The sequence below is a fragment of the Nerophis ophidion genome, linkage group LG24, assembly GCF_033978795.1.
Source record: "Nerophis ophidion isolate RoL-2023_Sa linkage group LG24, RoL_Noph_v1.0, whole genome shotgun sequence".
Lineage (NCBI taxonomy): Eukaryota > Metazoa > Chordata > Actinopteri > Syngnathiformes > Syngnathidae > Nerophis > Nerophis ophidion.
The window spans coordinates 39,481,004-39,493,503 of NC_084634.1; the positions used below are offsets into that span (position 1 = coordinate 39,481,004).

Here is a 12,500-nt window from a genome sequence, read left to right on the forward strand (position 1 = left end):
TCACTAAGATTGTTCAAATAAAGACAATAATGACATTTTTTTTGTGGTCCCCTTTTATTTAGAAAAGTACCGAAAGTACTTTCGGTATCGGCGTTGTTGTGTTCGGACCAGATGTTCCTCCGATGGAATTTAAGTTGCTCGGTCAACCCCAAGTTCTTTTGAGCTGATTTTAAATGATTCCCAGAACAGGATAGGTATTTTGACATTTATTCCAAAGCTTTGGAGAGACCAACCTATAGAACAACACATTCCATTCGCATCGCCTAAGTTAATCTGAAAAAACTACGGAAGTCCTGTCTTTTTCAATATGCCACTAGCCCCCCTTTAAATATGGATGTATGTATATATCTATCTCCATCAGCGTCTATGCTACGGAAACATTTAGTTTTCTCGGGGACAAGAGGATGCGGGTGTGATGAACGGATGATCCATCATCCTCACCTCACATGTTCACACCAGACTTGAGATTTCTCCTCAGACACACACACACACACACACACGCACACGCACACGCACACGCACACGCACACGCGTCACAATGGCTTAGCAGGCTTTCAAGCGATCTGAGTGAACGCCATCCCAGACCTGCACAATTTGAGCGCCAATCCGGTAATTAGTGGCGTCACGCCGAGCGCTATTAGCGGATCAAAGGAACATTTCACTGTCCCGTGTCAGCAAGCCCCACGTTGCACCAGAAGATAACAGTATTTTTTTTAGCAGCCCATAATAACAAGCTTTTCAAAATTGCATGCAATGGAGAAGAGCCGCCACGTTGTGCAGGAACCCTAAAGAAAGGAGTCGAGAATAGAAAAGGAACCGCTTTATTTTTTTCCTCATCTTGACGTAAATCACAAAACATGACCTCAAATGTTTTTTTTTTATATACACCGGGGGTCGGCAACCCAAAACATTGAATACTGGACCAAAAATACAAAAAAAAAGTAATCCGTCTGGAGCCGCAAAAAAAAGTGAAAAGTCTTATATGAGTGGCTAATTAGCCATATTTGCCTACTATCAAAATGACGAGGTGTCGCAAATCTCTGTTGAGGGAAATGTTGAAATGTAATATTTATTCTACGACAGTGGAAAACACGAGTAAAGCTGCTTGGAAGGTCGGAAAACTCCTGTAAATGACTGTTTTCTAGTGGATTTACTGAGGGTTGGAATTGGAGGGTTTGATTCACCAAAAATGATTCCCGAGCGGGGCCACCGCTGCTGCTCACCGCTCCCCTCACCTCCCAGGGGGTGGGACAAGGGGATGGGTCAAATGGAGAGGTTCATTTCACTACATCTAGTGTGTGTGACTGTCAGTGGTACTTTAACTTCAACTTTAATGTTTGCTGTGGTCTGGAACAAAATGGTGACGTTTGCTGTGGTCTGGAACAACATGGCGCGCAAACAACTATCTGAAATGCAGCCAATCTTACATACAGATAAGGTGTCATGAGACATGGAAAAATAAATGAAATACACAGAGGATGTAATGATAATTAAAACTCTTTCATCAACTTTTAATCAGAAGGGTTCAATCTCTCTCCTGTGGTAGTTTGAAGCCGACACGACAAATGCGCTCAGAGGAGATAATGTTTGAAAAAAGGTGACCGGTTTTTACAAAACTTTTGTTTTGAAGGGGGAATTGCAAAGTTCCTGTTGATTTTTGCTGGGGCTTGTCAATATATGAAATGTAGGTCTAAGTGAGACCTACATAGAGGTTTTTGTTTCATGTCTCAACGACATTCCTACTGGAAGTTACAGGCAGTTTTGTGTGTGTTTTCTTCCTAGGAGCAGTTTTGTCCGTGTTTTGTTCTTAGGGGGCGCTGGAGCGCAATTTTGAGTTTTGGGGTTAGGTTTTTTTGATTAGACCGCAATTTTCGCCACTCCTTATGTGTGTGTCCAGTTTGGTGAGTTTTGCAGCATGTTAAGGCGGTCAAATTACAGCTCAAAGAGGCAAAGGTGGGTGTTTTTACAAAACTTTTGTTTTGAAGGGGGAATTGCAAACTTCCTGTTGATTTTTGATGAAGGATGTCAGTGTATGAAATCTAGGTCTAAGTGAGACCTACATAGAAGTTTTTGTTTCATGTCGCTACAACATTCCTACTAGAAGTTACAGGCAGTTTTGTCTGTGTTTTCTTCCTAGGGGGTGCTGGAGCGCAATTTTTAGTTTTGGGGTTAGGTTTTTTGATTAAATCGCAATGTTCGCCAGTCCTGATGTGTGTGTCAAATTTGGTGAGTTTAGAAGCTTGTTAAGGGGGTCAAATTACAGCACAAAGCTGCGGAGTAATAATAAAAAAGAAAGAATAAAACGCTAAAAATTCAATAGGGTCCTCTGTCCCAAAGGGACATTCGGTCCCTAATAAAAATAATAATAACAATAATAATAATGTTATTAACCAAAAATGTTATATGTGTATATATGCATATGTATGGATATATGCATGTGTGTGGATATATACACATATATACATATATATAGATACATATCTTCTTTTTTTATCTTTTCTTTTACTATTTATGTTACCGAATTATTGTTTATGCACCTTAGGGGATCTGCTCCAATTTCGTTGTTCTTTGAACCTGTTCACTGTAATAATGACAATAAAAATCTATTCTAATAATAATAATAATAATAATAATAATAGATTTTATTTGTAAAAAGCACTTTACATTGAGTAAACTACCTCAAAGTGCTACGGTTTATTAAAAAAATAAAATAAAAGGATAATAAAAATAAATAAAATTAAAAACTAGAACAGCCTAATAGCTAGAACTAGTATGCATATATCTAAAAAAGGCTTTTTTGAAAAGAAGGGTTTTTAAGCCTTTTTTAAAAGCATCCACAGTCTGTGGTGCCCTCAGGTGGTCAGGGAGAGCGTTCCACAGACCGGGAGCGGCTGAGCAGAAAGCCGGTCTCCCATTGTTCGTAGCTTTGTCCTCGGAGGTTAGCGCTACGAACAATGGGAGACCGGGCTTTCTGCTTCCAGTCTGTGGAACTCTTTCCCTGACCACCTGAGGGCACCACAGACTGTGGATGTTTTTTTTAAAAAGGCTTAAAAACCTTTTTTTTTTAGATATGTACATACTACTTCTAGTTATTAAGTAAAGGAAATTAAACGAGCTCAAATATAGCTACAAACGAGGCATAATAATGCAATATGTACATACAGCGAGCCTAAATTGCATGTTAGCATCGATTAGCTTGCAGTGAATGGCCAAATATGCCTGATTAGCACTCACACACAAGTCAATAACATCAACAAAGCTCACCTTTGTGCATTCACGCACAGCATAAAACGTTTGGTGGACAAAACAGGAGAGGGATGAAACGCGTCGGATGTACACAAACTGCTGAGTCACAGTCCAGGCAACGATGAGTTCGAGGGCCGCTGAAATGAGTCGGACAAAACGGCGCTCGCCATGTAGTGTCATCAGTGAAGCATACACACGGACATATTGAACCAGGGGTGTCCAAAGTGTGGCCCGGGGGCCATTTTTCAACGGCCCCATGGCACATTTTAAGAATACAATTGAAAAAAAATTTTAAACATAAAAAGTGGTATGAAAGAGCAACGGGTGAAATGTAACAAGAAATTGTTGCAATGTTCACGCTTATGACACAAACTGCCATGCAAGCTGTTTCTTTCTTTAAAAAATAATAATGAATTATCATTTTGAATTATCGACCTATTCAAAGCTCCGATTACGTCACATTAAATATTCCACTTTGAGATGTTTTTGGGGGAAAATGTTGCATATTTTGTGTTTTGCCATATAAAAAACTGAGCTGTTTTTTTTAAAGAAGGGCCTTAAACAAAACAAAACAAAACATAAACAACAATAAAACTTAAAATTGACGGACATATCTGAAGTTGATCTCAAGATTATTGTGCTAAAAGTAAACAGTAAAAAAAACGTGTCATTTATTTTTAACACTTTAATGAGTAGGACACTTTTGGATCCCCAATTATTTAAGTGGGATTTGTTTTTGAGTGTCATAGCTCAAAACATAATACTAAATCAAACTCCAAAAATTAAGGCTCCAAATATGATATAATCTCAAATATTCCACCTAAAAAGTTATTGGGTGGAAAATATTGCATTTTGTGTTTTTTCTATTTTTTTTCCCTAATGTTGATCTAGAGCATGGGTGTCAAACTCCGGCCCCCATGCAATTTATTTTGGCCCTTGAGACAGTATTAAATTAACATTACAGCTGGCCCGCCGGTATTATACAGCAACGGTGCATTCATCGCTAATTTTAATACTTGCCAATCCTCACGATTTTCCCCGGAGACTCCCGAAAATCTACCGGGGCAACCATTCTCCCAAATTTCTCCCGACAATATCGGCAGCGTGCCTTAAAGGTACTGCTTTTAGCGTCCCCTACAACCTGTTGTCATGTCCGCTTTTCCGCCATACAATCAGCGTGCAGGCCCAGTTATGTAATATATGCGGATTCTACACACACATAAGTGAATGCAAGGCATACTTGGTCAACAGCCATACAGGTCACACTGAGGGTGGCCGTATAAACAACTTTAACACTGTTACAAATATGCACCACACTGTGAACCCACACCAAACAAGAATGACAAACACATTTTGCACTGTAACACAACATCAACACAACAGAACAAATACCCAGAACCACTTGCAGCATTAACTCTTCCGGGACACTACAATATACACCCCCTGCTACCAACAAACTTCAATTTTGCATGTCACTATAAAGTTATATAAGCTTTGCTTGTTCAATATTCAATGCAAAACTTGTTCGGGTCCCTATTGAAATGTTAAGTTGTTCAACTTTGGCCCGCGGCTTTTTTCAATTTAGAATTTTGGCCCACTCTGTGTTTGAGTTTGACACCCCTGATCTAGAGATTTAAAACTTGAATAATAATGAAAATAATAATACTGAATAATGACACATTTTAAATATTTTTTTGGACCAAAATCCTTTAGGGTCCCCGGGATCAAGCCTGAGTGGAGGCCTAAATAAATATTTTTTACACATTTATTGTATTGGTTTTTAAAAAAGATCATATGAAAATGGCCCCCGCTTGCTTTGATTTTTCAGTGTGCGGCCCTCAGTGGAAAAAGTTTGGACACCCCTGTATTAAACTGTGGTAGTTCTAACAATTAGGAAGGTTTGTGTCGTGTTTGTCCTCCTTCAACAAAAAATAGGTTTTCACCCCATTTTTTCCCCATTTCCATACATTTTTGAAAAAGCCCCAAGTTTTTATTTGGGCTTTCAGTACAGAGCTGCGGGAAAGTCTCTGCGAGGGACAAAATACTCGGTGATACTGCCGATGCTCAGTACCCAGGATTTAAAAAAAAAGGAGAATTTGTCGGGAGTCAGAGTTGGCAAAATAGTCATTAGTGATGTTGAACATCAGAAGAGTTAGTTGGCGAGGAAGACAGCGTGATGGCTGTCAGAATAATGAGTTGTTGTGGAAAGCCAGCTTGGGCGTGTGATCTATTATTTACAGCCTTTCTTTTACGTCTGCAACATACCTTTCAGGAGTGAGAGCTGTTTTCTTCTTAGCATTTGTGTTGTCCTTCTTTGGAAAGGATTGTAAGAAACTACAAGTGTGCACTTGGTACTTCAAGGAAAATGTCACTTTTTCATTGGAATTTTGCTCCTTCTTCACAATCGTTATGACGGACGTACTTTTTTTAGGATGCATCTTTACCCGTAAACAAAAGCCAATGGGAGTTTGAATGGTAGAAAACGGATGGATGGAATTTGCACTTACTAAACTGTCCCGTATGTTATGTCTGTGGGAGTGTTTTCATGCACATTTGTACCTGCTATCGTAATGTTTGTGCTATGGCGCCATCTTTTGGACATGTTTGCTCACTGCGGGTTCTACGGTGTCCTTCCATTTACTGCTTTCAACTGGAAGTAAGAGTGCCGTTCAGTTCACTAGCCATCCATAGCGTTTCTACTCGTATGGATTCTACAAACCCCGTTTCCATATGAGTTGGGAAATTGTGTTAGATGTAAATATAAACAGAATACAATGATTTGCAAATCCTTTTTTCAACCCATATTCAGTTGAATATGCTACAAAGACAACATATTTGATGCTCAAACTGATAAAAAAATTTTTTTTTGCAAATAATCATTAACTTTAGAATTTGATGCCAGCAACACATCAATCAATCAATCAATGTTTACTTATATAGCCCTAAATCACTAGTGTCTCAAAGGGCTGCACAAACCACTACGACATCCTCGGTAGGCCCACATAAGGGCAAGGAAAACTCACACCCAGTGGGACGTCGGTGACAATGATGACTATGAGAACCTTGGAGAGGAGGAAAGCAATGGATGTCGAGCGGGTCTAACATGATACTGTGAAAGTTCAATCCATAATGGATCCAACACAGTCGCGAGAGTCCAGTCCAAAGCGGATCCAACACAGCAGCGAGAGTCCCGTTCACAGCGGAGCCAGCAGGAAACCATCCCAAGCGGAGGCGGATCAGCAGCGCAGAGATGTCCCCAGCCGATACACAGGCAAGCAGTACATGGCCACCGGATCGGACTGGACCCCCTCCACAAGGGACAAAGAAGTTGGGAAAAGTGGCAATAAATACTGATAAAGTTCATCAAACACTTATTTGGAACATCCCACAGGTGTGCAGGCTAATTGGGAACAGGTGGGTGCCATGATTGGGTATAAAAGCAGCTTCCATGAAATGCTAAGTAATTCACAAACAAGGATGGGGCGAGGGTCACCACTTTTTAAGCAAATTCTCAAACAATTTTAGAACATTTCTCAACGAGCTATTGCAAGGAATCTAGGGATTTTACCATCTACTGTCCGTAAAAACATCAAAAAGTTCAGAGAATCTGGAGAAATCACTGCACATAAGCGACAATATTACGGCTCTTTGGTCCCTCAGGCGGTACGGCATCAAAAACCGACATCAGTGTGTAAAGGATATCACCACATAGGCTCAGGAACACTTCATAAAAACACTGTCAGTAACTACAGTTGGTCGCTACATTTGTAAGTGCAAGTTAAAACTCTACTATGCAAAGCAAAACCCATTTATCAACAACACCCAGAAACGCCGCCGGCTTCGCTGGGCCCGAGCTTATCTAAGATGGACTGATGCAAAGTGGAAAAGTATTCTGTGGTCTGACGAGTCCACGTTTCAAATTATATTTGGAAACTGTGGACGTGGTGTCCTCCGGAACAAAGAGGAAAAGAACCATCCGGAATGTTATAGGCGCAAAGTTCAAAAGCCAGCATGTGTGATGGTATGGGGGTGTATTAGTGCCCAAGGCATGGGTAACTTACACATCTGTGAAGGCACCGTTAATGCTGAAAGGTACATACAGGATTTGGAGCAACATATGGTGTCATCCAAGCAACGTTATCATGGACGCCCCTGATTATTTCAGCAAGACAATGCCAAGCCACGTGTTACGACAGCGTGGCTTCATAGTAAAAGAGCGCGGGTACTTTCCTGGCCCGCCTGCAGTCCAGACCTGTCTCCCATGGAAAATGTGTGGCGCATTATGAAGCGTAAAATACGACAGCGGAGACCCCGGACTGTTGAACGACTGAAGCTCTACATAAAACAAGAATGGGAAAGAATTCCACTTTCAAAGCTTAAACAATTAGTTTCCTCAGTTCCCAAACGTTTGAGTGTTGTTAAAAGAAAAGGTGATGTAACACAGTGGTGAACATGCCCTTTCCCAACTACTTTGGCACGTGTTGCAGCCATGAAATTGTAAGTTAATTATTATTTGCAAAAAAAAATTAAGTTTATGAGTTTGAACATTAAATATATTGCCTTTGTAGTTAAAGTTAAAGTAGCAATGATTGTCACACACACACAAGGTGTGGTGAAATTTGTCGTCTGCATTTGACCCATCACCCTTGATCACCCCCTGGGAGGTGAGGGGAGCAGTGGGCAGCAGCAGTGCCACGCCCGGGAATCATTTATGGTGATTTAACCCCCAATTCCAACCCTTGATGCTGAGTGCCAAGCAGGGAGGCAACGGGTACCATTTTTTTTTGTCTTTGGTATGACTCGACCGAGGTTTGAACTCCCAACCTACCGATCTCAGGGCGGACACTAACTACTAGGCCACTGAGTAGGTGGATTCAACGGAATATGGGTTGAAAAGGATTTTCAAATCATTGTATTCCGTTTATATTTACTTCTAACACAATTTCCCAACTCATATGGAAACAGGGTTTGTACTTTCATCACTCCGAGCAACCTTCGTAAGTTTTACAATATAACTAAAACAATTCACACTTCCTAAAGTGTCCCATGTGTGATGTCTGTAGGAGTGTTTTCATGCATATTAGTACCTGCTATTTTAATGTTGTGACGCTAATATGCTAACACGATTACGAGCGTCTGTGTTAGCATTATTAACTTACAATAACATTCTTTTTGTGTTGTTTGACTTTCACAAATTCCCCAGTAAATTCACCAAGACAGTGTTCTATTGTTTGTGCTATCTTTTGGACAAGTTTGCCCACCGCGGGTTCCACGGTGTCCTTCAATTGAGTGCTTTCGACTGGAAGTAAGAGGGCCATTCAGTTTTCTAGCCGTCCATAACCTTTCTACCTGTATGGATTCTTCATTCATCACTCCGAGCAACGTTTGTAAGTTTTACAATATAACTAAAACAATTCGCACTTACTAAACTGTCCCATGTGTGATGTCTGTAGGAGTGTTTTCATGCATATTTGTACCTGCTATCGTAATGTTGTTTGTGCTATGGCGCCATCTTTTGGACAAGTTTGCTTACTGCGGGTTCTACGGTGTCCTTCTGTTTAGTACTTTCAACTGGAAGTGAGAGTGCCGTTCAGTTTTCTAGCCGTCCATAGTGTTACTACTCGTATGGATTCTTCATTTATCACTCCAAAGCAACCTTTGTAAGTTTTACAATATAACTAAAACAATTCGTACTTACTAAACTGTCCCATGTGTGATGTCTGTAGGAGTGTTTTCATGCTTATTTGTACCTGCTATCTTAATGTTTTTTGTGCTATGGCGCCATCTTTTGGACAAGTTTGCTTACTGCGGGTTCTACGGTGTCCTTCTGTTTAGTGCTTTCAACTGGAGTGCCGTTCAGTTTTCTAGCCGTCCATAGCGTTCTACTCATATGGATTCTTCATTCATCAGTCCGAGCAACTTTTGTAAGTTTTACAATATAACTAAAACTGTTCATACTTACTAAACTGTCCCGTGTGTGATGTCTGTAGGAGCGTTTTCATGCATATTTGTACATGCTATCGTAATGTTATGATGTGTTTACAAGTGTTAGTATTATTTACTTACGACGACATTGGACATTTTTGTATTGTTTGTTTCACTAATTCCTCGGTAAATCCACCAAAACGTCACCTCGGAGTTATTGAGTCTGTTTAGCTGATTGACCATGACTTCTGTTTTGTTTGATCAGCCGTTTTACTGCCTTAACACAATTAAGGTATGTAAATAAACATTTACAGAATATTTCTGTGTAAATAACTCATTTTGCAATGTATCTGCGACTTCTTGTCCAGTGCGGCTTCTATGTGGAACAATATAGTGGGTGTGGCTTGTCTCTATCGTGGGGAAAGTACGGTAGTCGAGTCAAGACAAGAAGTGCTACAGGGCGACGTCGACGCAGGCCAGCAGGGGGCGGTAAAGTACCAAAAGACAAAAAAAACAAGGTTGAATGTGAGTGAGATCTTACTGTCTGTGGCCCCGCTGGTACCAGTAGTGGACCCTGAGAAGATCTTCTGGGTTCCATTCACAATGTGTCACCTCTTCGTCTTCCCGGAGTTCACCTTCCTCCTCCTCCTCCTCCTCCTCTTCCTCTTCCTCCTCCACCTCCTCCTCTTCTCCCGTGCTACCTGACAAGCAGCGGTCCGCCTGGGTCCTGGCACAGTCCGCCTGGTTCCTGGCACGGCCCAGCAGGCTCCGAGTCCGACTTTTCTGTTTGGACTTGCCTTGGACCTGATCAGATTGTCTTCTTTCACTAACTTCCTGGTGGTCCATCTCCTCTCCCTCGCCATCGTGGCCTTCTACGGCGTTCCGTCCGAACTTGCGCTGACCGGGCGCCTGCAAGACGGAGGACGAGTGCGGCGAGGGCAGTTCTGCCTGATACACGGACAGCGGGAGGGGAAGGTAGTGACCCGCGGTGTAGAGGCAACAACATGTCTGCGCACAGTCCTCCCCCGGTCCCGCCCGCACCATGCGGAGCCGCTTGCGAAAGGGTGGTCCGGCTTGGGGCGGCAAGCAGATCGGTGCGGGTCCGGTCCTGCTGAGCGTCTGGTGTGTGGGACTGGAGCCGGGCGGCAAGATGGTGGTCAGAAGCGGGTTGGCAGGGAAGCACCAGTCGGTGCTCTGCAGGAGGATCTCTGTCCTCAGACGGCGGAGGAGGTTGTTGACCAGGACCGAGCGCCGCAGAAACGCCTCGGGGTCGTCGATGAAACGCATCTTCTCCAGGGAGAGACGCAGCACGTGTGCCCGCTCCTCCAGAACTGGTGCCACCTGGGGGGTTGGACCCAGATGACCAAGCAAAGATCAGCAGAATCATCAACATTTTCTTCAGAATCATTTTCAATCCACATGTACACTCAGATGCATGTTGTTGGTCACCATTTAGCTTTTTTTGTCACTATGTACATTTTTTTCCATCACTATTTACCTTTTTGTCACTATGTACCTTTTTTCTATCACTATTTACCTTTTTTGTCACTATTTACCTTTTTTTGTCACCATTTACCTTTTTTTCTGTCACCATTTACCTTTTTTGTCACTATGTACCTTTTTTTCTATCACTATTTACCTTTTTTGTCACTATTTACCTTTTTTTGTCACCATTTGCCTTTTTTTGGACACTATTCATCTTTTTCTGTCACTATGTACCTTTTTTCTATCACAATTTACATTTTTTTGTCACTATTTACCTTTTTGTGTCACTATTTGCCTTTTTTGGAGACTATTTACCTTTTTTTGTCACTATATACCTTTTGTTTTGACACTATTTACCTTATTTTGTCACAATTTACCTTTTTTTGTCACTATTTGCCTCTTTTGGACACTATTTACATTTTTTACTGTCACTATTTACCTTTTTTGTCACCATTTATCTTTTTTGTCAATGTTTACCTTTTTTGGACACTATTTACCTTTTTCTGTCACATGTACCTTTTTTGACACTATTTACCTTTTTTTGTCACTATTTGCCTTTTTTTGTCACTATTTACCCTTTTTGCTGTAACTATTCAAATTTTTTGTAACCATTAACCTTTTTTTGTCACTATGTACCTTTTTTTCTATCACTATTTACCTTTTTTGTCAATATGTGCCTTTTTTTGGACACTATTTACATTTTTTCTGTCACTATTGACCTTTTTTGTCACCATTTACCTTTTATGTCACTATCTAGCTTTTTTTGTCACGATCTACCTTTTTTCTATCACTATCTACCTTTTTTGTCACTATCTTTTGTTGTCACTGTTTGCCTTTATTTTGGACACTATTTACCTTTTTTGACAGTATGTACCTTTTTTTGTCTCCATTTAACTTATTTTGGACACTATTTACCTTTTTGTGTCACTATTTGCCTTTTTGGGAGACTATATACCTTTTTTGTCACTATTTACCTTTTTTGTCACTATTTACTTTATTTGACACTTTACCTTTTTTTGTCACTATTTACCTTTTTTGTCACTATTTACTTTATTTGACACTTTACCTTTTTTTGTCACTATGTACCTTTTTGTTTTTCACTATTTACCTTTTTTGTCACTATGTACTTTTTTGTCATTATTTACCTTTTTAGACACTATTTACCTTTTTTGTCACTATGTACTTTTTTTGTCATTATTTACCTTTTTAAATCAATCAAAGTTTATTTACAGAGCTAACACTAAGAATATTATTATAATTATTAGTTTAAAGAACTTAGCATTTTCTCATTACATTCCAATGTTTTGCTCGTTTTTCTTACATTTTTACTGTTGTTTTTTTAGATAGATATTATTTGAAAATAAGGACGTCTTTACATTATAGCAGACAGCTGGAACCTGCAAGTGATCCTCATGAAGACTCGACACTAAAAGTAGGACTAAGCAGGAGAAGTGGTGACCTGCTGGAGGTAAGTTCAGCTAAAGGAGCATGTGGATGTGTACTAACAGTTTGGCAGTATGTCCTGAAACTGAAGGAAGCCTCATCGTGGTCCACAAACTTCCTCTTGAAGAAGGAGAGAGTTGACATTGACACCTGCTCAGCAAGTCGGCCAAGGGGAGGTTCTGTACAAAGCATCACATTGGAAGAGAAATATCATACACATTACACATTATACATTACACATCACACATTATACATTACACATTATACATCACACAGGAATCAGCAACAAATAACTAAGGTATTTTGGAGAGATGATCAAGTTCAGGGTCTTTGAAAACTTTTAGAACCCGCACCGCCAAATTTTCCATAATTACTTTTTTGAACTGATTTTTTGTGCAAGC

General features: G+C 40.4%; 1 protein-coding gene across 3 annotated transcripts in view; it reads right to left on the reverse strand.

Annotated features, from left to right (window-relative positions):
* Nucleotides 1-12,500, reverse strand: part of LOC133542313 (SERTA domain-containing protein 4-like) — an 88,288-nt gene that overhangs the window by 23,208 nt on the left and 52,580 nt on the right. For all 3 annotated transcript variants that reach the window (XM_061886322.1, XM_061886323.1, XM_061886324.1), the window contains 2 exons: nt 12,163-12,278; nt 9,713-10,512 (listed from right to left, as the gene is read on the reverse strand). In XM_061886322.1, the coding sequence (XP_061742306.1) occupies nt 9,713-10,512; nt 12,163-12,278 (916 nt within the window). The remainder of the gene's footprint in view (nt 1-9,712; nt 10,513-12,162; nt 12,279-12,500) is intronic.